The sequence below is a fragment of the Mycteria americana genome, chromosome 21, assembly GCF_035582795.1.
Source record: "Mycteria americana isolate JAX WOST 10 ecotype Jacksonville Zoo and Gardens chromosome 21, USCA_MyAme_1.0, whole genome shotgun sequence".
NCBI lineage: Eukaryota > Metazoa > Chordata > Aves > Ciconiiformes > Ciconiidae > Mycteria > Mycteria americana.
Window position 1 is genome coordinate 2,713,357 of NC_134385.1, and position 24,777 is coordinate 2,738,133.

A 24,777-nucleotide genomic window follows, 5' to 3' on the forward strand; every position below is an offset into this window, starting at 1 on the left:
ACCGCGCGAGGACGGGCAGGAGGCGGCTGCGGCCGGGGGGGAGCACGGTCCCTCCCGCGGGGACGGCTCCGGCCAGGCAGGGACCCCCCCCGGCCGCTGAGGAGGACGGAGCAAAGCCAGCTTCTTGGCTCGTCCCGCCCCGGGGCGACGGCGGTGGCAGCGGGCGCGGGGCTCACACCTCCGTCTGGAAGTCGCCATCGGCCGCATCCAGGCTGGCGCAGGGGCCCTCCCAGTCCGCACAGCGCAGCTCCAGCCGGTCCCGCTGGGCGCTGGGCAGGGAGCCCAGCGTCATCGCCTTGAACGTGCTCCACGGCTTCGGCGGCGCGGCCGGCGCCTGCTGCTCCTCGGGGCCGGCCGCATCCTGCGGGGCGAAGGGGAGCTGCGGCAAGCGGCCGGGCTGCGTGGCGATGCGCGGCTCTGTCCCGCCAGCACCCGGCCCTGGGGCACAGCCACCCACCTCCGCCCTCCGGACCCATTCAGGACGGGGTGGATCAGCCCCAGGGGGTTTTGGGCACTTACGTTGGCCGTGCTCTTCTCCCCGCCGCCTGACGAGACGCTCCACCGCTTTTCTCGCTGCAGAAATAACCACAGCGCTCAGCGCCAGCATCCTCCCGGGGATGCCCAGTCTCCTTCCCCGGTCCACGCAGGGGGAGGTGGAGGGGTGAGGGAGAGCAGAGCGGGGCAGGATGGGGCCCCCAGGACCTCACCTTGGAGGAGCCGGCAGCCGGGGCCCGGTACCGGTCCAGCGTGTGAAACTTCTGGTTGAGCTCGTGGTAGAGCTCGGAGTGGCGCTTCCGCGTGTGCATCACCTTCTGCGGGGCGAGAGCAGAGCCTGCGGCCGCCGGCATCCGGCACGGCCCCGCGCCCCTCGGCACACGCCCCCCGTCCCCCCCCGTCCCCCTCCCGGGGCACCCCAGATGAGCGGCAGAGCCCACCTGGCGCCGGTGTTTTAATCAAGAGCCGTTATTGCCTGGTCTAAAACTCCTCCGAGCTCGGCCGCTGCGTTGCCGACAGCGAGCCGGAGGGAACCGGGGACAACGTGGTCCAGTCCCCGGATGGCACCCGACCCCACGGCGGGCACCGGTGACGCCCGCTGCCGTGGTGGGGCTTACCTCGAAGTCCAGGTCGGAGTATCGCAACCTCTTCCTCTGGCAGGGGACACGCAGGGTCGGGAGCAGGGGGAGGAGATGGAGAAGAAAAGGGAAAGGTCTTTGCGGGTCCGGGAGGCTGGGGGAGCAGGGCAGGGGGGGAAGCTCCTGCCAGCCCCAAGCCGTGCCGCTTGCAGCAGCCTGGCTGGAGACACGGGGCTCCCGGCCGAGCTGGGGGCCGTGCAGCTCATCCACCGCGCGCCTGGGGTGAAGGCAGCCCCGAGCAAAGGGCGGGCCGCCGGGCAGCGAGCGCAGGGGCAACTCGTGCAACCCCGCGCACACGCTCACGCGTGCTCTTGCACGCTCGCCCGACCCCCTCCCGCACACCTCCCTCCCCGTGCGCCCGTCCCACGGGCACGCTCGCGCGCCAGCCCCCCCGCTCACCTCCAGGGACCCCACTTTCATGGCGGAACCGGGGACGGTGCGGGGCATGGTGCGGCTGCGTTCCGACAGCTCCGAGGCCAGGATCTGCCGCACGGTGGGGTGCTGCTTGAACTGGAGGCTGTAGGGAGCCTTCACCGTCCCGTAGGGCTGGTTCAAGTTCACGTTGACGTGGTCCACCGCGACGAAGCCGGGGTAGGCGTCCCCCTTGGTCGCCGGGCGCCCCGTCCCACCGGGCACCCCCTCCTCGGCACCGGCACCGAGGGTGGCCTCCTCCCGCGGGAAGGGCTTGAGGCTGCTGGTCCGGCGGGGCAGCACCATGTAGTCACTCTCCCGCGGGGGCTCGGGGGCCCGCAGCCAGCCGTACTCCAGGGGCCGCAGGCTGCTCTCCGTGCACAGGTAGACGGGACCCGGTGCCTCCAGGCCGAGCTGCTGCGCCGGCGGGTCGCCCAGCTCGCTCAAGCCTGCCACCACGTTGGGCGTCATCTTGGGGACCTGGACCAGGATGCTGGGGGGAGGGATGTTCCCCGGCAGGCTGGAGAAGCCCAGGCCGCCCTCCGAGGTGGTGTTGAGCTTGGGGTCTTCGTCCCCATCCAGGGAGATGCGGGACAAGGTGCCCGTGATGGTGGCGGGGTTGCAGGTGTTCACCTCCTTGAACAGCACTGCGGGCGGGGAGCAGGGTCAGAGCCGGCCCCGGGGGTCCCGCGGGAGAGGGCGGGGAGGCTGCACCGACCCCCCCGCGCGGCGGCATCGCGCCCGCCCCAGCGCACGCTGCCTGTCCCTGCCAGGTACGGCACGGTGACATCCCCGTCCCCAGCGCAGAGAGCAGGGGAGACCTCACCTGTCTGACACGCCAGGTCAACGTCCTTTTCAAAATCTGTCTATAAAAATACAGAAAGAGGGGAAAGAGAGAGAGAGAGAGGAGAGAGAAAGAGAGGGAGGGAGATGGGGAAATGAATGCATCTTGGCCAGCACGGGGAGCAGGGGGGTTTGCGAGTGGGACCCTGCCCCAGCTGGGGCGAGGAGCCCTGCCCAGCCCTGCCGGTGCCCGCTGCAGCCCCTGCCAGCGCTGCCGCACTCACCAGGATCTGCACCTGCCCGTTCTTGCAGGAGTCGGGTGAGTTTTCGTTCTCCTCGCTCCTGCACCCCCCCATCTGACACTTCACCACATCCTGGACCTGCGGGGACAGAGCCGGTCACGGCCCCGCGGCCACAGGTCACCCCCCCACCCCCACCCCCCGGCACCCCTCCGGGGTCACCCCACCTCTCGGCGCAGGAACCCGTGTACGGTGATGATGACGAAGCCCTGGACGGAGTTGAAGACGGCGAAGAGGACCTGGAAGAGGATGGAGCGCCGGTCGGTCATGGCGAGCACGGCCGACATCCAGGTCAGCGCCAGGAGAGGCAGGACCACGCAGGAGCTCCACAGCGATGCCCTGGGGCAGGGAGAGAGGGGCCGGGGTGAGCCCGCTGCACCACGGCTGCCCCGCGACAGCCCCCCCGAGCATCGCCCCCAGCCCCGCAAGCGCGGCCGGGGCCGACCCTGCGTGCATGGCACGAGACCCCAGCCCGAGCGCCCCGCCTCTCCCTCCCTGCTGTCCCCTCTTCCTCGGCGTCCCCAGGCTGGCGCTGGCTGGGTGCTCCGGGCACTGCCTGCCTCAGGGTACGGGGGCCCACGGGCTCCTTCTCCCCCCGGCAGCCCCGGCACAACCCCGGTTTGAGCCATCGGCACCGCCGAGCCGGCCCGGGCAGGGCACGGCCGCGCGCGTCCCTGTCCCCGCGCAGGCAGCGCAGCCGGCAGCGAGGGTGCTGGGGGGCCACGGGGCCACCGTCACCCTCCCACAGCCGCCAGAAGAGCAGAAAGGGGGTTTCTTTTTTTAGCAGTGGATTTTGGGGCTGCTTCTATTGCAGCTAAACCCCTGGGAGCAGGGACCTCGGCTGCCCAGGGTGGCAGCGGTCACAGCCCAACCCTCTGAATAGGTCCCAGCCAGCACCCCTGGGGGCTCGCGTGCCAGGAAGAGGGTCCCGGGGACACCCCCGAGGCCAGGACTGGCCCGCGCCCCACGGCGTGGTGCCCCTCGTGCCCTCCCCGCTCCCAAGCTGCCCCGGGGAAGAGGAGCTGAGCCCCCCCCCCCCCGCGCCCCAACCCCGGAGATGACGTGAAGCCATGCCATGCAGACGTGATGGCCGCGGCGGGGCACGCGCACCCTGCGCCCGGGGCCGCCCTGAGCACACAGCCTTCGCCCTGCCCACGGGACCCCCAACCCGGAGCCCATCCCCTCCCCGGGGCGATGCCCAGAGCCCACCCCCCCACCCCCCCCCCCCCACTCCCCGGGGTCCAAGGCTGTGCTCGGGGCGGGGGGCGAAGCGGGCGCGTGGCGGGCACTAACATGGCGCTGCTGGCGGTGGCGGAGGTCATGGCCGCGCTGGACACCACGCCGCACTTGGTGCATTTCAGCAGCAGGCTGCCACAGGGTGGGGGCTTGGAGCTACGTGCCCACCACCCCCCCGGCGCCCCGCGGCCAGGACCGGGCCACGCGGGGATGCAGGCGAGGGGAGCAAGGCCATGGGAGAGCAGGATGGCGGCGGGGGGGGGCGGGGATCGGACAGATGGATGGACAGACGGATGGATGGATGGACAGACAGAGGCAAAAAGCAAATGGGAGAAGGGAAAGAGAGAGAGAGAGAGAGACGGGTTAGTCGAGGGCGGCAGCAGTTGTTAATGACGAGCAGGGGTGGCCAAGCGGCAGCGGGATGGGGCGGGCAGGGCTCAGCCCCCTCCGCTGGCGGCAGGGGTGGGGGTCTGCAGCGTGCGGCTCCCCCTTCCGCAGGGGAAGGTGTGGGGGTGACTGCCCCCCCAGCTCCTGCCCCTCCAGCAGCCCCCAACAAGGGGCTGTAGTAGTCGCCCCGGGCTTGGTCCCCACCACCCACTGATGAGGTGAAGTCTGCCCCGTCCTCAGCCCGCTCCCAGAGGAGACCCCGTGCCATGGCCCGTGGCGCGGCAGGGCAGGGTGCCCCACGCCGGCCCCAGGGACAGCCCCGCGAGGCGCAGGGCACTTACCCAGCTCGCTGCTTTTTGGACTTATCTGAAATGCCATCACGGGACATGAGCTTGTTGAACACGATGATGCCGACCAGCATGTTCACCTTGGGCGAGAGCGGCACCGGCGTTAGGGCTGCGCATGGAGCCCTCCGCGAGCCGGGGCCGGCAGGAGCTGCCGTGCACCGGGGTGGTTTTTGGGGGTCCCCAAGGCTTGGGGTCGGCTCACCAGCACGATCACGGCAGCGGGTCCCACGAAGGCGTAGAGCAAACCGCCCTCCAGCGAGAGCCAGCAGCTGCGGGGGACCATGGCGTGTCAGGGGCCGACGGAGAGGGGACATCCCCCATCCCCATCCCCTGCTCCCAGCATTGCTGCCGGCCCGGAGCGGTCCCCGTGCCCAGCCCCGTGTCCCCCCGTCCCTACGTACTAGCTCGCTGTCCCGTAGCCTTTAGTCCGCGTGAAGCCAACGGAGACTGCGACCACGAGGGCTGGCAACCCTGGAGAGGGGAGACGAGGCTGGAGCTGCAGGGGCTGGCATCGCTGTCCTCCCCCAGCATCGCCCCGTGCCAGCCCCCATGGATGGGGACAGGGATGGGGCCCGTCCGGCAGCTCCCCATGGTCTGGATGGTCAGAGGGTGCCACGTCGAAGGGACCAAGACACCCGGGTCTGCTTTCCTCCATCGTGCCTCAGTTTCCCCTTCTGATAACCCGAGGGGGTACCAGGGAGGGGCGCACGGTGCCTCCCCTCCACCCCGTCCCGGCACCAGCCCTGCCGGGCTCTTACCCCATCCCAAGCACAGGAAGCGCTTCCTGACCAGGCGTGTCCGGATCCGGCCGATCACTGCTAGGTAGGACTGCCAGGCCTCCGTCAGCACCCAGCAGAAGGACGAGAGGAAGAAGAAGTGGAGGAAGGCGGCTGTCATGGTGCACACGCCCTGCGAGGACGCGGGCACGTCAGGGGGAGGCATCGCGGAACCACCGCGGGCACGCACCCGGCACCGCGGCGGTTAAACTCCCACGCCCGGGCGAGGTTTGTGTCGAAACCACCGGCACAAAGGATTTAATCCCGAGATCGAGTTAATCCAAATCCAATCTGCCGCTGGGAGCCAGCGGGGACGAGGCGACCGGCTGGGAAGAGAAGGCTCGGACCCTGCCGCAGCCCCCGCGCCCGCCTGGGGACCCCGCAAGGGGGGCACGGTTGTGGCACCCACCTTGCTGAGCATCTGGGACTGGCCCACGAGGATGAGGACGTTGGAGGCCAGGATGGAGACGCAGAAGTTGAGCAGGATGATGGAGCGCTCTGACTTGATGAACCTGCAGGCAGGAGCAGCGTGGGGCCGGGGTGCCAGCCCGTGCCACGTCCCTGTCCCACGTCCCCCGGCGCGTGGGTGCTGTCCTGGGCCGGGGACGGTGCCAGGCGGCCCGGGCACCTCTCCCACCCGGCTGTCACCGGGGTTATTCTCTTCCCACCACGTTGCATTTAATCACATTGATGCTGAGCCCGGCGCTCGTGCCGTGCCCCCCTTCGCCACCCCCTCCCCACATGGTCTCGTGCCCCAGGTGCCCCCCGCGTCCCCAGCTGTCCCCGGGTCACCTCCAGAAGGCAGCGTAGATCACCAGCAGGGTCAGCAGGGCCATGCAGGAGACGGCGCAGCCGATCATCAGCGGCACCGACGGGGCGCCCGAGGGGTCCATGGCCTGGTGGGGGACAGGGGGGAGCGGCTGAGCCCCCGACGGCTGCTCCCTGCCAGCCCCCTGCCCCCCACTGGGCCCCTCCACCCCCCCCCCGGTTGGGGACCCCTGGGCGGCAGAGGGGGTCTCGGTGGCAGCGGTGGCGCAGCCAAGTTGCCTTCCCGGGGACCCGTGCCCATCGCCATGCCGACGGGGGACGCGGGCGGAATAGCAATGGGGTGGGGGGGACGCCTGGGACCGGGGCTGCCCCCTCCCCTCCTCGCACACAGCAACGCCCCATATCGAGCCCTATCGACCATGGCAGCCCCCCGCCCGCCCAAGCCCACCCTGAGGGTGCCGGGGGCCCTTCCCTCGGGCGGTGGGAGACGCCCCCCTCATCCCCCCAGCACCCCCCCCCCACCCCGTCGAGGTGCCTGCAGACAGTGCGGCCCCTGCCCATCCCCATCCTCCCCTGGGACCCCCACCCAGGGCCCTCAGCCCTGGGATCACCCCCCCTCCACGGCCCGTGTCCCCAGCAGGCTCATCCCTGTCCCAGTCCTGTCCCCTACCAGGTCTCTGGGCAGCTGGGCGAGGACAGCGAAGGTGGCGAGCTGGCGGCACTGGCATTTGGTGTGCGCTGGGAGGGTCTCCAGGGTTTGGCAGCTCTCCGTGTCCCAGTTTCCCAAGCCAGCGTCCCTGATTAATGGGACGAGAGCGAGGGAGAGCAATTTGAAATGATCAAACACCCAGGCAGCCCCTCGCGCCTCTCCCGAGTTAACCCTTTGCTGGCCCCTGCCTGGGGGGAGCAGACGAGGCGGGGGGGGCTCTGCCAGGGGACAGGTTAATCCCCTGAGCCCATCGCGGGGGGCGAGGCCATCCCGTGCCCGGTTCCCCCCCGCCTGCCCTGGTGCTGATCCCCCTGGGGAGCGGTGCGACACAAAGGCTTGATTTTTAATCATCCCACCCAGGTTCTGGGGGGGGGCAAACTGCAGAGGGAGGGGGCCAGGCCCAGGAGGAGGGGAGGTGGGGATGGAGGGGGGTGGTGGGGATGGAGGGGGGGGGGCCAAGGAAGCACCGGGGCAGGCAGGAGCAGTCCCAGGGGTCCCATGCCGCCCACGACACCCCCAGCAGGAGCCACGGCTCACGCAGCAGAGACGTGCTAGCCCCAAAGCCAGACCTGCCCAGGAGCGGGCAATGCTCCCCTCCCGCCACGGGGACCCCTCCCGCCACGGGGACCCCCCGGGAGGGGATGCCCCGTGGTGACGCTGGCCATGCACAGGGAGAGCGGCCACAGCTCCCAGCGAGGCGGGGAAACCGGGAACTGGGTCTGTGGGACAACCGGGGACGCGGCTCCCCCGCGCCAGGCTGAGACCTGCCACGCTCATCACGACCACGCGCCTCCCTGTCAACACGGGAGATGTACTGGAACCAGCGACCCCGAGGCGTGGGGCACCCACGGGCACCTGGCACTGCCGCCCCCCGCCCCGCGGTGCCACCCGCCCCCCCGCCGTGCCCTACTTTCCCCGGCTCCTGCCACAGCGCCAGGCTCCGCGCTAACAAATCGCATCTGGCAGGCTGGCGGCATCCGTCCCCGGCGTCACGCGGCGGCGGATCGATCCCACGGCAGCGCGGTTCGCCCGCAGACAGAGGGGCTCAGCCACGGGAAGGGACTGGCCCTGCTCCCCGTCCCTCCCGCCGCCTCCCCGGGGACCGACCGGGCGCTGGGACAGCCCAGCCCCATCGCCCGGCATCGCCCGCCAGCGAGCGTCGGGGTGTCCCTGTCCCCCCGCCACCTCCCGTGCCCCACTCACGTCCTCGAGTAGTCCCAGGTGACGCACTGCGGGTGGGACGTGCCCTGCGGACAGAGGGACAGGTCGGTGCTTGGCCCCCTGCCCCGCTCCCAGCCCCAGGAGGGTCATCGGCCCCTGGGGACCTCGCCCAGCTTCCCCAGCGCTGGCAAGTCCCCACCGTGGGCACGGAGACGAGTAGTTGTGGCCACCGGCTGGGAGCTGCTGGCCCCTGCCCAGCTCCCGGTGCCCGGGGCCGGCGGGACCCACACGGGACTGAGAGGTGACACGGTGACGCGGCGACGGGACGGGGAGGGGACACTCACATTGATGATGTGGGAGAGCTCCACCAGGACGAGGGGCTCCGCGGGCTTGGTCGGTGGGCGCACCGTTACCATCAGCACCTTGGAGGTGACGGCCAGGGGGGTCCTGCAGGGAGGGGCACCGGCTGTCACAGGGACGGGGACATGGCATGGGGGACAGCGGGCAGCCCCACTCACCTGGGCGGGGGCAGGATCAGCCCCAGCGTGCGGTACAGCACGGCCCCGATGACGAAGTGGGACGACTCATCCGTTTCTGCCGAGAGAGGGGAAGGGAGAGCGGCACACGCGTGGGCTCAGCAAGCGCACGCACACACACGTGAGAGCCCACGCGTCTGCCCCCGACACGCGTGAGGGAACACGCACCCCCTCCCCGACACAGGCACAGCACACACGGGCACACGCAAGCACACGGGCCGGCAGGAAGCCACACACACGTGCACCCCCAGATGTGCACACACCCCCCCCCGTGCTCCCAGATGTGCACACACACACACACACAGCCCCAGACATGCAAGCTCACACATGTTCACATGCACACGTATGCACACTCCTGGATATGCACGCTCATACCTGTGTGCAAACGTGCACTGCACCACGTGCACTGCTCCGTGGATGCGCACTCACACGTGTGCATGCTCACACACGTGTACACACACGCACACTCCCAGATGCACATGCTCACACACGCGCACGGCCCCAGATCTGCACTCACGTGTGCGTGCTCACACACGTGCACGGCCCCAGATCTGCACTCACGTGTGCGTGCTCACACGTGCACGGCCCCAGATCTGCACTCACGTGTGCATGCTCACACACGTGCACGGCCCCAGATCTGCACTCACGTGTGTGTGCTCACACACGTGCACGGCCCCAGATCTGCACTCACGTGTGTGTGCTCACACACGTGCACGGCCCCAGATCTGCACTCACGTGTGCGTGCACGGCCCCAGATCTGCACTCACATGTGCGTGCTCACACACGTGCACGGCCCCAGATCTGCACTCACATGTCCGTGCTCACACACGTGCGCGACCCCAGATCTGCACTCACGTGTGTGTGCTCACATGTACACGACCCCACATCTGCACTCACATGTCCGTGCTCACACGCGCACGGCCCCAGATCTGCACTCACGTGTGCGTGCTCACATGTGCACGGCCCCACATTTGTACTCAGGTGTGCGTGCTCACACACGTGCACAGCCCCAGGTCTGCACTCACATGTGCGTGCTCACATGTACACGACCCCACATCTGCACTCACATGTCCGTGCCCACACACGTGCACGGCCCCAGACCTGCACTCACGTGTCCGTGCTCACACACGCGCACGGCCCCAGGTGCACGCTCACACACACACACACGCAAAGCCTGCTTGCTCCCGCGGTCCCGGCCCTGCCTCACCGGCGGAGGCGAGGCTGAGCACCTCCCTGGGGATGAAGAGCTTGTCCTCGGAGCTGCGGGCCCAATCCTTCATGCCCCGGCGCCCCTTCATGGGGAAGTTGATGTCGCTGGAGACGGCGGAGACGGGCTCCCTCTGGATGCTGATCACTGGCGGGGCAGAGCGGGCGTCACCGGCCAGCTCCCTGCGCCCGCTGAGGCCCCGTGTCCGCCCCGCCGCTCACCCAGGTTGTCGGTGACGATGAGGGAGCTCTGAAAGGCCTTCAGCGCGTCCCCCACCAGGTGGATGAAGTCCTCCACCACCTTCATCAGGTGCACGGAGCCAGGCGAGACCTGCGGGCGAGCAACCAGCTCCGCAGCCGCCGGGATGCGTCCCCGTGGTGGGGACATCCCGGCCGCCCCGGCCACCCACCCGTGCCCTTGTGCCACTCACCTGCTGGGCATCCTCCCACTTGTCCCGGTTCTCCGCATCCACCATGTAGCTCACCACCTGGAAGAAGCGCTGCGGGGACGGGGCTCAGCGGGGCTGGGGGCTGGGGACCGACAGCCGCCACCTCCCCGGGGGTGTCCCTCGCTGTCCCCTGCCCGCTACCTGCACGTCCTCAGAGGACGGGGTGTAGGTGGCCCTCTTGAAGGTGTCGGTGACGTTGCGCAGGATCTCCACGGAGAAGAGCAGGTCCCCGCTGTAGTAGGTCTTGCGGGCCATGAGCTCCAGCAGGCTCCGCACCACCTGCGACATGCCCTCGCCCGCCAGCACCCGCTGCCCCTTGGCCAGGTGCTCCCGCAGCTTGTACGGGGGGGGGACACTGGTGTCACTTGGCCGCCAGCACCCTCCCCGGCAGCGTTCCCAGGTCCCTCGCTAAGCCCGGAGCCTGGGCAGTGGGGACACTGCAGAGCTAACGGCACTAATTAGGGCAGCAGCGGGACACGGGAGTCTGGGGGTTCCTTCCCGCCCCAAAAGCCAGTTCCCCAGGATACGGGAGCACAGCTCGGACTGGGATCCCCCTCCAGCTCCAGGACGGGGTCCCCTTTCCCAGCCCTGCCTGGGGAGCCCTGCCTCAGTTTCCCCATGCGGTAGCCAGCCGCGAAGCACGGCAGCTGCTGCGTTTCCCTGCCCTGGAGGGGAGGGGCAGGGGCTGGGGACGGGGCAGACTCTCCGCGACGGGGAGGGGAGGACGGGGGGGGGCCCACGCCAGAGCGTGCACCTACTGAGAGATGCAAGTATCGGTACTCGTGGGAGATGCAGCGGGCGAAGCTGGGCACGCCCCAGTAGGCGACGCCGTGGGGGCTCAGCAGGCACCGGCGGCTGGCGGACCCTGCGTGGGAGAATCGGGTTCGACGCCGGCACGGGAACGGCGCACCGAGGGCAGGCAGCACCGCCCGGAACCCCGACGCCACCCACCGCCCCCTGCCCCGCTCCAGGGTGTGGGGGGGTTTGGGGGTGCTCGCCCTGTGCTACTCACCCGTGGCGTTGGGGGGACATTTATTGTAGATGATCTCCCCAGCAGGCGTTTTCTTCCAGGTCATCAGCATGACGTACTCGTCCTTGCACATCTCGTGGTACGCTGCGGGGTGAGAGGGTCAGGCGCGGGCCGGACGCAGGGCGATGGGCACCGGGGGGGTGGGGGGGTGCCCCGTACCTGGGCACTTCTTCTCGTTGCAGGTCTTCACCTCCTCGCCCGTGCCCTCGCAGGGGTAGCCCTGCACGCCGGTGCCCTCGCACATGCGGAAGCGGCGCTGCCAGCCGGTGTCGCAGGTCTTGGAGCAGAGGCTCCAGTGGTTCCAGGGACCCCACTTGCTGTCGGCTGCGGGGATAGGGACACCGTGGGACGCCTGGTTCGGCGCAGCAAGCGGCACCCGGGGGGGGGACAGGGACGGGCTGGTGGGTCCCAGCGGCAGCCGCCCCCGGTGCCGTGAACCGAAAGCCCCGCGGGGCGTGAAATCCATGGATCGATGATTTAAATCTCTTTCAGACGAGACCAGCGTCGCCGCCCGGCCGCTCTCCCCCGCCAGCAGCCCAAGGGCACCCTCGGCGCGTGGCAGAGCCGCTCCCTCCCTCCAGCTGCCGCGGCGGCCACGGCGCAGCACCCGCCTCCCTCTGCGCCCGCGAGCGATGCCGGGGGGTTCGAAGGACAAGACGAGGATGGGGTTGGAGGACGGGGTCCGTCCTTTGGCATTACTACCCCCTGCCTGGTGTCCCCCCGTCCGCAGAGCTGGCCCCAGCCCCACGCGCTGCCCCGTGTGCATGCACGAGAGCTCGCGTGTGCTTGCACGCCGGGACCTGCAGCCGCCGGGCACCGACGGGTCCCCCCGGCGTGACACAGGGGCGAGGGCACGGGACAAATCCCCAGCTCCTCCGGCTGGGATGTGCCTGGAGGGAGCAACCGGCACGAGGGGGCACCTGCTGATTCCCAGCACCGCCCTTTGGCTCCTGCTCCCCCCGCGCCCACGTCCGCGGCGGCGGGGGCTGTCGGCATCCTCGTGTCACCAGCGGTGACACCGCAGCGGCTTCACGGCGGACGCGCGGCTGGGCCGCGTGCTGACGTGCCGCGCGCCGACGCGCCGTGCCAGCGGCACGCGTGGCCTCTCCCCCGCTCCCCCCCAGCGCGCGGGGCCTTACTGGGACAGGTGGGGTTGGAGCACTCCCGGGCGTCGGCATGGGCCCCCCGGCACTCGGCCCAGCCGTGGGCCGAGACGCTGCACTTGCGCGTCCGCTGCTGCGTGCCATTGGCGCAGGTGACGGAGCAGCGGCTCCAGGCGCCCCACTCCAGCCACTGCCCTTCCACTGCGGGGACAAGCGAGAGCGGTGTCAGCCCCCACCGGCCGGCGGCCCCTCGGCCGCGCGGGCCCGGCTCCCCGCGACCCGCGCCGGGCTCTCCGTGCAACGGGTCCAACCTAGGGCCGTGCCGGCTCCTCCCGTGCCGACCTCAACGGCCGGCGCCGAATCCTGCCCCAGCCGGGGGGACTGTCACCAGGACTGGCCCCCACACCCCGAGCGGCTGCTCCTGCAGCCCCGCTGCACTGCAATGCCCAGCCCTGCTGCGCGGCCACGCTCACGGGAGCCCGGCGCCGCTCCCCGCCAAACCCAGCGGCCCCGGCACCGCTCCCCGCCAAACCTGTGAGCCCCAGCATTGCTGTACGGGGCAGGGCAGGCGGGGAAGGAGCTGCTGTGAGCTTTCGTCACTCCAGCAGCATCTCCAGGGGGCTGCCGTGGCAAAAGCCACGTGCTGTGGGTGGCACGTCCCTCCCGGAGCTGCTGCAGAGGGGGTGCACCCTGCGCACCCCTCAGCTCCCGTGCTCCCTCCTGTTCCCAGCCCGCCGCTGGCCTCGCCGTGCCGCACGTGGGGTCCCCGCAGGGACGCTGGCCCCGACACGGCATCCCTGGCCATCACCGCAGAAACCCTTCGGCCACCACCACAGCCACTCCTGGCACGCAGGAGGAAGGGACGGAGATGGCACTGCCACCCGCGCACAGACAGACCCTGCAGCCGACCCCCCTTTGCCACCTCCAGCCACCTCCCCGGTGCCTCACGACACCCCCGTGCCACCCTGGTGCCAGCGCCGTGCCTGCCGCGGGGGACGGTCACCTGCGGCAGATGGGGAGGGAAGGGGGAGGAAGGAGCCGGCTCCTCCGTGGTCCCCAGGCTGGTCCCCCCTGCCCACGGTGGGGGCTCGAGCCCCCTGGCATGGCTGACGGAGCCGGTTCTCCACCTGGGTTTCCCGCGGGGACGGGAGGGTGCACCCCATGTCACGGCCCCCACGTGCCCCCGGGCTGTCCCAGGTCCCCACGGCGGTGCCACCCATCCCTCGCAGTGCCACAGCCCTGTGCCGGGAGCACGGCCCTGGCTCTTGGCCGGTGCCGTCTCGAGGCGTTCCCGGGGGGAATGAGGAGCGGTGGGAGAGGGAGGTACTGACCCGGGCAGCTCGCGATATTGCAGGGCTTGGCCTGCAGCTCGGGGCCCTCGCAGGCTTTCCCTCCACGCCGCGGGGCCACGCACCGCCGCGTCCTGGTCCTGGCCCCTCGCCCGCAGGTCACCGAGCACAGGCTCCATGGGGACCACTCCTCCCACGCGCCGTGAACTGCAACACAGCACAGCGCCGTCGCCGCACGCTCCCGGCCCCGGGGGGACTCCAGCCTCCTCCTCCTCCTCCTCCTCCTCCTCCTGGCACCGAGGGGTCCTGGCCATCGCAGACCCCTGGTGCCCTGGGCCAGGGCTCCATGGCAGAGCCGGGCACGGTCCCCGGCTCCCCTCCACGTCCCGCTGGCACCGCCTGCCCCGCCATCACACCCAAGCCCTAACCCCAAGGGCCTTGAGCAGGCAACGGTGCCGCTGCCGCTCCCTGCCCTGCTCCAGCCCCCGCTTCGGGGTCCCGGTACCGGCGGCGCACGTCCCCCCGCACCCCCGCACGGCCCGGCTGGCCCCAACCCATGTCGACACACCGGGCACGGCCACCCCTCGGACACGTCACACCCACGGGAGCTCAGCTCACCCAGGAAGGGAGCGGGGACCCGCGGGGTGCGCAAGCATCCTACAGGGATGCTCCTCTGCGAGCTGCAACGTCCCTGGAGTGCCGGGGCAGGGCTGCGCTCCCCGGTACAGAGGGGAGCGGGCACCTGCGTGTTTTGGGGGTGCAAAGCCTCCAAACCATCCCAGGCTTGGACAGGGCAGCCCGGCCGCCGCTGCAGCGTCCCGAGGCCCCTCCGATCCAGTGTCCCACGCGAGACGCGCGGATACCACCATGGAGAAACGGGCCAGTACACGGCCCAGTGAGACCCCCAGCATCCTGCCTGCCCGCTCCTGCCCGCGACCTGCCTCGAAGCACTGAGCAGCTCGGCCCCCTCCTGCCCGGCATGAGTGGGGACCCCCCACCACGCCGGGCCAGGCAGCTGCCCAGCCCCGAGTCCCCCGGCACAGGCTCCAGCCCTCGCTTCTCCCCCAGCACAAAGCCCCACAGACACCCTGGGGAGGCCCTGAGCGTGCCGGGAGGGAGGATGGAGAGGGGCCGCCGGCCGAGCTGCTCCTAAGGCAAAACCCCCGGCAGCAGGAGCGGTGGGGTGGGATGGGGCACTGGGGCACCCATTCCAGACGCCTTTCCCGGCTTGCTGCTCCCCACCTGGTTGCCCAAGAGCTGGCACAGTGGGGAAGGCGAGATGACGGGGGGCTGCTCGGAGCAGCCCGGTGCGGGACGGGCAATGCCCGCTTCCACGACAGCGCCGCCGCGCAGAGCCGCCCTCCTCGTCCACCCCCGGCACCCCCCCACCTGCAAGAGACACCCAGAGACCCCCCAGCAACGTGTCCCCGCTCTCCCCAGCCACCGCCTGCTCAGCCCTTTGGGCACGGACCCAGAGCCCAGCCAGCGGTGGGCACCCCCCAGCCGGCAGCGAAGCCCCCCCCGGTGTCCCCGTGCCGCGGCGTACCTGGGCAGGTGGCCGTGTTATTGCAGGTCCGCGTCTCCCGGAGCAGCCCGCTGCACAGCGTCCCGTAGGGCGAGGAGACGCAGGAGCGCGTCCGCACCTGGGAGCCCTGCCCGCACGTCAGGGAGCAGACGCTCCACTGGGACCATTCCTCCGCCGCCGGGTCCCCTGCGGGAGATATGGGACCTGAGAGCTGGCAACTGCCCGGGGGGGGCCGGGGAAGGTCCCGTGAGCGCAGCCCCCGCGGGGGGACGGGAACGCGGCCGGGCAGCACCCGCGAGCGCAGGGACGAGGACGAGGTGCCGTGGGCGACGGGGATGACACCGAGGACAAGCGGGGAGAAGGAGGCCAAGCCACCCTCCGGACCCGGCACCAGATGCACCTGGAGAAGGGGTCGGGGCACGGGATCGCTCCCGGCACGAGGGACAGCATCCACCCCGGGGCAGCCTGGGCGGCGCAGGCAGCGCAGGCGGCGCAGGCAGCGCGGGCAGCGCGGGCAGCCTGGCGCGGCTCCCTCTCCCCACCCAGGCACACAGCATTGACATTTACAACACCCCGGCTCTTATTAAGCTTGATGATGTCTCTGAAGCTATTGGACGGGTCAGGAGAAAAGGCCATCAGTTTAAATTAAAAAGGAATATACGAAGGAGGGCTCCGAAGGGGACGATTTGTCCTGGAGACAGACAGGACGCAGGCTCCGGAGCAGGGCTTCCACGGAGGTGACAATGCCCCGCGGCTGCTCCGCGTCACACGGGGACCCTGGCGCCGGACCGGGTGACCGCCGGGGTCACCCCGCGCTGTGCCCAGCAGCTCCCGGGGGGGCAGGACCCCCGCGAGCACCCGAGCTGGGAGGAGATCTGCACGCCAGGCACACGGAGCCGAGCTCCTCTCCCAGCGCCGGGGCTCATCCATCTCCCGCTCGCCTCCGAGCCCTCCGACCATAAATCAGGGGGGGCTGGGGAGGGGGGAGCAGCACGCTCAAATTACCCAGATGGATTTGCCAAATAAATACATTTGAACAAAACAATTAATGGATTTTTTTTTTTTTTTTTTTTTTTTTTTTTTGCGCTTTACAACCCTCGGAGGAAGGTGTAAAGGAAAAATATATAAATGGAACAAATTAAGTCGGTCCGTGGGCAGGCAGCAAAGGGAATCGCTCCGTCTCCATCACCCCTGCCTGTGGCCGGGCACCGGAGCCGAGCGCCGCCGGTGTCCTGTGCCTGTCCCCGTGCCGGGACAAGACCGGTACCTGTCTGGGCCATGTAGACAGCTGGCTCGTCTGCTGACCGCGGCCACTGGGTTTTCACCTTCTGGTTCTCCTCGACCGCATTGCCTGGAAGAGAGAAGGGCTCCAGTGAGAGCGGGCAGGGAACGGGGATGGGGACAGGGATGGGGACAGGACACCGTGGGTAAAGGGACACTGCAGGGGGGGATACGGGGACACCTAGCCCCACACATGGCATCCCTGAGGGCTAGAGATGGTTGAGCGTGGCTGAGCGCACCCACAGCCCCCCACAAACACATCACGGCTCCCCCAAAATACGTCACCCGCTGTCAGAGGGGCTGCAGCTGGAGCACGGCCCCGGTGCCGCATCCCCAGCGTGGCCAGGGTGCCCGCGGCCCTGCCGTGCCGGGCAGAGGTGCTCTTCCGTCCCCGCTTAACAGCTTGCTGCAGTGAGGTGGCACAAATTTATGGCTCGGCTCACCAAAAATAACAAGAGATCCATCAAGAGCACTTGGCGTGAAATTAACTGGCATGTGGAGGGCTCGGCGGGAGGCACGGCTGCGGGCGCGGGGGGGGATGCGTTCCCCGGCCTCCCCCACACCCCCCAGGCCACCCTCCTGTCCTGCAGCAGGGTCTCGTGTCCCCACGCCCCGGCCCAGGACGCTGCTGAGCTCCCGCGCGCTCACCCTGGGCACGGCACGGCAGCACCGGGGCTGCTGCCGCCGGCAGACGCCGTGTGCCGCAGGAAACAGCGGGTGCTCCCCCGGGCAATGCCAGTGCCGCCCCAGGCACAGGGCCCCCCAAAGCCCCATGGGCACCCCGCTGCTGCGCCGGCCAGGAGAGCAGCCAAGGACGGCACAACCGCCTCGCTGAGCTGCCCCGGCATCGCCGGCTGAGCGCGGTGATGTCCCCAAGGGACGGAGGGGAGGTGACATGGGGACACCTGGCATTGGCAGGGTAGCCCTCATTGTGCTTAGGGCACGCTGCAGTTCCCGTTGCAACGCGCACTGGTGATATACGAGCCCCAGGCAAGGAGCGCTGCCTGCACTGACACTTATTAGTGCCGTAAACCAGACCCAAATTTACTGACTTTTGCCTTCAATCCAGCATAACCCCTGCCCGGGCCCGTCCCCGGCGCGGGCTCCTCACCGTCGCTGCCAGCGGAGCTGGACGCCCTCAGCTCCTCTCCCGGCGCATCCCGCTACGTGGCACGGGGGTGCAGGGGGACCCGGGGAGGCAGAGGGGCTGCCCTGGGGGGGGTCTGTCCGGCTGCGGAGCCGAGCTCCCCACAGGGCGACCCGCTCCCGTGAGCGGCACGGCAGAATTACGCGCGTCACGACGAGCGCCCGGGGAAAACCATAAATCCCGAGGATATACGAGGGCGCTCTCCCTGGCTGTGTTCGACAGAGACACCAAATTCAATTTCCTTCGGAGAGCACTAAATCCCCAGCCGTCACCGCGGGGCAGCCGCAGCCATCCCCGGCACCCTCCACCGTGGCACCCGCGCCCGGTCCTGCCCCGGGGGGGTCCCCCAGTGCCCCGCGCCACAGCACGGCTGCTGGGCCGCAAGGGCGGGGGGGGGTCTTTTGAGGAGCCCAAGATGTCCCCCAAGGCCAGTCACGTCCCCGCAAGCCCGCAGCCACGGCCCCATCCCGGCATCACCTCCCCGGGGGCTGGTTTCTGAAGGGTGATGGGTTTGGGGCAAGGGGAAACGCAGCCCAGAGCTGGAACCGCTCAGCCCCGGCGCTGCAGGCTCTGTGCCCCCTCCAAAGACCCCCCCCCACCGCACGGCTGCAACGCGCCCAGTGTCACCCCGCAAAGTTTCAACTTCGTCCCCGCATCCATCCACGCTTTCTGCCCCCGCGGACCCGGCGCCGCATTGCACCGGTGCTGCATCTCCCCGGCTCCAACCACGTCCCTCCGGCCCCACGGGAGAGCCGTGCCACGGCGGGGACGGCGCAGGGGCCAGGGACCCCGGGGGCACCGCCGCGGCTGGGAGCGGGGAGGCCTGGGGAGCGGCTGGGCGGGCGCCAGCCCCCACGTTGCCGAGCGGCTGCGGCGTTCGGCGGAGGAGAGCCGGTGAGATCAGCGCTGGGTGCCCGCCAAGGCTCGGCTCACAGGCGCCATTCAGCCCCCCGGCCTCGCCTGCCACCGCCACCCTGAAAGGCAGCCATTCTCCACCCCGCGGGGTGCTGGGGGGAGGCCAGGTGGGAGCCCGGGACCCCCCCTCGCTGCCATGAAGGGGGCTCTGTGCTCCAGCCCCGCAGCCCCGCGACGCAGGCGAACGCCCCGGGGGGAACGCGGCGCGGGGGCTGCGCTGGCCGGCAGCGGCGTGGCACGCGGGGCGGCCGAGGCAGCGCATTACCGTTGCGGCTCCGGCACCGCAATAACATCGTACCTCTGGGCGCCTTCAGGTTTTAACTGAATGTCAAATGTAATTTGGGGAAGGAGTTCGTGCTCTCGCCCTTGCAGCCGTGCCGGTCTGCGGAAAGGTGGCAGGCGGCTCGGTGCCTGAGCGTGCCGGGTCTGCGGGGACCCCCTCCCCATCACCCAGCCCCGCATCCCCTCTTTGGGCCGTGCTCGGCATTACTAACCCCTGCCAAACCAGCCATGGGGAGGTGCAGGACCCCCTGGGAACCGAGGGGATGGGGCATCCTCCAGCCCTGCTCCACGCCGGCAGCCCGCAGCACCCGCCGCTCCCCGGGCAGCCCCAGGACACGGCGGACGCCAGCCCCTGTGGCATCCCTGGGCAGAGAACCAGCCAGGCCGAGCTCGGCGATGACACCTGAACCCAGCACTGAGCTCTTAATTGTCCACGCGGAGTTGCATTTAAAGGGAAAAAAAGAAAAAGGAAGAAAAAATAAAATAAAATCAGCTCAAGCAGCTCCCCTTGGGATGAGGCGATTTATAACCCTGCAGCTGTAACGGACCGGGGATTTAGTCGGGGGATCTGCCCGTAATGACATTTAGCTCCCGAAATAAATGCTAAAGCCCAACGAAATTATAGATATACCCACAGCCCGTCACCACCACCTAATCTGCCGGATAAAGACGCCACACAGCTAAGTTGGGGATTGCTCCTCCCCATGCATGGCCCGGGGCTGGCGCGGTGGGAACATCTGGCCAGATGTGCCCCAAAACCCCTGCACCACCTCAGCAGGCTCAGCAGAGATACCCCACGGGTGAAAGGAGCGCTTGGGTGAGGCGGCTCCCCGCCACGGGCAGCCCGACCCCGGTGCCCAGGGCACGGGCGAGCACGGCTGCTTTTTTCTTCACTTGAGGTTCCTGCAATTCCGTAACGAGCAAATGGCTTCATTCCGCCTGGTTAATAGCCCGGCCACGCCACGCCGCCGTGCCGTGACATCCTGCCTGGAATAACAAGCGCCCGGGCTGCAGCAGTCAAGGGTAATTTGCCACGGGAAAGGGTCATTTTACCTGCAAATTGTTTTCCACGTCTCCACCAATGCAGAGTGACAGGGCTCCTGCTCCAGGCTCGCAGTCAGGCGAGCAACAGCCCTGCACGGGGAGGTGGCAGGCGAGGCCCCGGGGCCACGCAGGCTGTGCCACAGCAGCCGTGGCAAACAGCCGGGGCCAGCGTGGCAGGGAGCGGCGCTAACAGGGCCAGCCGGAGCGCGGCCAGGGCGGAGCGAGCTGCAGCTCCGCTGAGCCTGGCCATCGCTCGGGCGAGGTGCACCTGGAGCTGGGAGCATGGACAGGATTTGCACTTTGCACGGCCTCCCTGCTCCGTGCGCGGTGCCCGATTTGCACCCTCCTGCCCCGGGGAGCGTGCACAGGCAGGATTCATCCTTTGCATGGCCTCCCTGCTCCATGGACGGTGCCAGATTTGCACCCTCCTGCCCCGGGGAGCGTGCACAGGCAGGATTCATCCATTGCACGGCTTCCCTGCTCTGCGGACGGTGCCTGATTTGCACCCTCCTGCCCCAGGGAGCATGCACAGGCAGGATTCATCCATGGCACAGCCTCCCTGCTCTGTGCACGGTGCCTGATTTGCACCCTCCTGCCCTGGGGAGCATGCACAGGCAGGATTCATCCTTTGCACAGCTTTCCTGCTCCGTGGGCGGTGCCAAATTTGCACCCTCCTGCCCCGGGGAGCATGCACAGGCAGGATTCATCCATTGCACAGCTTCCCTGCTCCATGGATGGTACCAGATTTGCACCCTCCTGCCCCAGGGAGTGTGCACAGGCAGGATTCATCCATGGCACGGCCTCCCTGCTCTGTGCACGGTGCCAGATTTGCACCCTCCTGCCCCGGGGAGCGTGCACAGGCAGGATTCATCCATTGCACAGCTTCCCTGCTCCATGGATGGTGCCAGATTTGCACCCTCCTGCCCCGGGGAGCGTGCACAGGCAGCATTCATCCATGGCACGGCCTCCCTGCTCCGTGCGCAGCACTCCGGGAAGCATGCACGGAGCAGGAGGCTCATCCTCGGGGCTCCCCCCTGCGCCCCACTCACCGTGCGGGACCTCGGGCAGGTCGAAATCGTTGGCATTCGCAGAATGCAGGTCGGTGGGGCAGCAGTCGCCGGCGGCGGGCGGCGGGGCGGGCGTGCGGGCGGCATGCCGCGTGCCGTTGCGCCGGGGTGCCGGGGGGCTCTCCGCCTGGCAGCTGCAGCCGGCGTGGGTGAAGCCGCAGCGGCGGGCACCAGGCGCCTGCAGACACTCCTCCAGCCAGCGGCAGAGCACGCTGCAGGTGAACTGGCTGGAGTTGTTGTTGTTGATGAGCAGCACCTCCACGAAACGAAACTCCAGGGCTTGGGGGGCCAGGAGGCGGGGGGCCGCCTCGGGCTCGGCCGCCAGGCACAGCTGCACAAAGTTCTTGTCGAAATGGAGGAAGGTGAAGGGCCCCGCGCCCTCGCACAGCTCCAGCTCGGCTTCCTCTTCCTCCTCCTCCTCCTCTGGCTGCTGGCGGGCGGGCGGGGGGCTGGCGGCCTCACCGCGGGGATCGCAGGTGTAGTTGGCCAGGTAGTGGTCGAGCGGCAGCACCATGGGCGAGAAGTGGGTGCAGACCTGCTCCTCCCGGTTGAAGCGGAGGTAGAGCGAGTACTTGGTGGGATCGGGGTTCTCCAGGGTCCAGGAGCAGCCAGAGGAGATGGTGGGGAAGAGGTCCTTGAGGGAGAAAGAGCCGTAGAGAACGCCGGAGGCCAGAGCGGAGCAGGCGCTGGGAGCCGGGTCGAAGCCCCGTGTGAGCAACAGGAGAGACGATATCACAGCCAGTAAGAGGGGACCAGCAGCTGTCATCCTATGGCATTTGCCCTGGGGGAGAGACAGACAGACAGACAGACAGACAGATGCTTACCAGGAGGCACGCCGCTGCGGGCTCCCCGCTTGTGCCGGGGGGAGCGAAGCTGGTACAGGGGGTCAGCGCCCTGCACCGAGCCCCGGCCGGCACGGGAGCAGCATCCCAGCTGGTCCATGTCCCCAGCTGCCACCTTGCAGACAGGGGACAGCCATGAGAGCCCCCTGCCCTGTCCCCCAGGCTGTGCCGAGGCAGCCCCTGGGCTGGGGAGCGTGCAGCATGGACCGGGGACTTCACCCCAAAACCACCAGAGCAGAGACCCGGCTCCCACCCTGCAGCCAGCAGACCCCCGCTGCAGTGACCCCCCCCCCCCGCCCTCAGCTCACCCGCCGGAGCCGGCCAAGCACAAACCTGGGCAAGGAGCCACCAAACAGCTTCTGCCCAGACGGGGCTGTACAAACCTCATAGCTATTGCTGGTGCCCCGGAGCACCGCGGCAATGGGCCGGCTGCTCAGCAGAGGAGCCCAGGGTGATGTGCTGAGGGTGCACGGGCACCCCAACAGCATGGTGTCCCCCGCATCTGCCGTCAGAGCCCGGCACAGGGCGAGCAATCGTTAAAGTACATATTTCTTGGACGCCGTGCAGGGTACGCAGCAGCACCGCCGTGGATAGCCTTTTAATAACTCATTAATAAAATAATGCATGCGGTGGTGTTATTAAGTGGGACCGGAGCGTGGCTCTACAGAGGCCGAGGCCACCGCACGCGTGTCGGCACCGTTCTGCCGGGCCAGCCTGTGCACGGGGCAGCGGCGGGGAGGAGGCAGCCCCGGGGACAGCGGGGGACATTCAGGAGGTGGCCGCAGGGGACAGATGCCATTCCAGAGGTTGATTTCCAAAATCACCAAGGTTCCCGTTCCCCTCCATCCCAGCCACGCGTGGGGTATGTCGAGCGCTCAACGTGACAGCGGGATGCTCTTCTCCATCCCCAAACAACGTCCGCTGTTCCCAAATCACCCCTGGCCGAGGCTCCGGAACCGGGGCATCCCCCTGCTCATTGGGGAGGGAGCCTGAGCCTCAGCCGAGCCTGCGCTGAAGCCACAACGGGCACATTACAGAGCTAAAAATAACCCGGTTCTCATGCAACAGGCTGGCGCTGGCTCCCATCGCCCCAGCAGCGCGGGGGCTCGGTGCCGGCAGCCGGCCCCCGCCAGCGGCACACAGGCACGGGGAGAAAGGGGCTGGGACGGAGCCAGCGGGAGCAGCCAGGCCTGGGGCCAGATCCAGGCAGGACCCCCCGATGTAAGCAGGGAGATCTGGGGCAAAAGAAAACCCCACTTTCCTGCAGCCACTTCCATCCCTGGGAGACCCCAGGGCATTCGACAGAGGACACCCCCCCCCCCCCCCCCCCCGCAGCAGGAGGGAGCCAAGGGGGGCTGGAGCAGGGAGCTCCACAGGCATCCCCCACTGATGCTCCTCAAGCAGCCAGCAAGGACCTGGGCCCATCACGGCCCTCCGCTGCTCCGGGAGAGCCGGGGATGGGAGGAGGAGGAGGCAGCAGAGGAGGAGGAAGAGGAGGTCAGACAGGGACACGCTGCCGCTCTGCAGTGAGCTCCCAGGGCTCCCGCAGCCTGGCAGGGACACAAGATGGTGCTTGCTTCCCTCGCCCGGGAGCAGCGAGGAGGAATGCTCCAGCACTGCCATCCGCTCATCCCTCCCGCCCGGCTCCTGCCGGCGCCCAGCCTGCCTGCACGGCTGCCACGAGTGCGAACCGCATGCTGGAAAGCTCGGCAGGGCCGGGCACGGCCGGGCAGCCCGCTGCTGCACCTCCCCGGGCTCCCCGTGTTTTAAACACGGTGCCGTGCAAGACCCAGGTGCTCTGGACCACGGGGAGCCTCCCCCCCCACCCCAAAAACCCACTGGGGCTGGGGCTGCGGCCGCCCGAGAGCCCAGCACCGCGCCGTAGCTGCTACCGAAGGCCAGGGCTCGTTAAGAGCAGATCAAATCTGATAGAGCTCGTTCAGCACCAGCCCCGCTCCCTGCAGCGCTTGCTGTTAGTGCTGCAGTGAAAATATTTCATTGAGCTGCAAGCCGGGCCCGAGAAGATATTTAACATCTGGGGCACCGAGTCACCCGGCGGGAGCTGCTGAGCAGCTCGAGGAGGGGTCACCGTCACCCCCTACCTGGCACCGCGGCGAGGACCTCGCACTCTGCGGCATCGCCATCAGCGTGCTCCGGCAAGGGCGAGCCCAGCCTTGCCGGGGTGCCGGGGCACGGCCCCGCTGCCCGTCCGCCTCCTCCGCCTCCGAAACGGCCTCGGTCCATGCAGAAGAAGAAACTGCCCGTCCCTGGCATCTGCATCCCGGCACCACCAGCAAAGCCCGCTGATGGGGGGACACCGGCTGCCCCCAGGGACCCGCCGCACCCAACCGCCCTGCTGCGATGCCACCCGGAGCACGGCTGGCACGCGGAGCCATCCAGTCCCTTCCATTTGCCTTTGTTCCCCGCCCGGGCGCGGGGAAGGGGGTGGGTTTTTAATTAAAAGCTTTTAAAGAGCCATCACAGAACCGGGAAGCGACTGTGCGGAAGTGACATCCCAGGCTCCCCATCCTCGGCAGTCGGAGCACGGCCCCTCGCCGTCGCTGCCGTCGCATCCCTCCCGGCTCCGGTAACCAGCAGGATCCGACCAGGGCTCGCCTCTCCCTCGCCAGCAGCCGCGGCACGGCAGGAGGAGGCACTGCTCCACGCCAGCCCTGCTCACGCGGCACAAACAGGTTGTTTCCGTGAAGATGCTTCGCCTGAACGGGGATTTCGGTGGGGACCCGGTCCAGCTCCATCCTCCCGGCACAGCGGGGGCCGGCTCCCGACCACCACGCTTCTGCTCCGCTGCGGCTGCCCCTCTCCGGCCAGGCAAAGCCAGAAACAACCAGCCAGCCCCAAAAGTGATAAACGGGCGGCACTAAACCCCGCTAGCATTAATAATCTGAGAAACGATTAATAGCAAAGTAAAGGAGATTTGGGTTTTAAGAGACACGGTTTTTAACCCGACAGCATTCTTTTAATAGGCTGAAGAAAATATACGATCCATGAGAATTCCTACCGCGAGGATGGCTCAGGACAAGGGCACGAGGA

The 24,777-nt window shown here is 68.8% G+C and overlaps 1 protein-coding gene across 1 annotated transcript; it reads right to left on the bottom strand.

Moving 5' to 3' along the window:
- ADGRB2 (adhesion G protein-coupled receptor B2) lies at positions 1–24,136 on the bottom strand. The gene is made up of 32 exons (XM_075522314.1): positions 24,113–24,136; positions 20,867–21,665; positions 16,416–16,499; positions 15,170–15,334; positions 13,666–13,830; positions 12,371–12,535; positions 11,391–11,555; positions 11,214–11,315; positions 10,960–11,066; positions 10,343–10,537; positions 10,184–10,252; positions 9,975–10,083; positions 9,754–9,900; positions 8,529–8,604; positions 8,355–8,457; positions 8,053–8,096; positions 6,811–6,937; positions 6,165–6,268; positions 5,782–5,884; positions 5,355–5,505; positions 4,998–5,067; positions 4,799–4,865; positions 4,591–4,676; positions 3,920–4,018; positions 2,794–2,965; positions 2,612–2,707; positions 2,371–2,410; positions 1,533–2,191; positions 1,113–1,148; positions 708–809; positions 520–573; positions 1–361 (listed from the first exon to the last, which is right to left on the bottom strand). The coding sequence occupies exons 1-32, from the start codon at positions 24,134–24,136 to the stop codon at positions 173–175; spliced, it is 4,674 nt and encodes a 1,557-aa protein (XP_075378429.1). The 3' UTR covers positions 1–172.
- Positions 24,137–24,777: the final 641 nt, after the last annotated feature.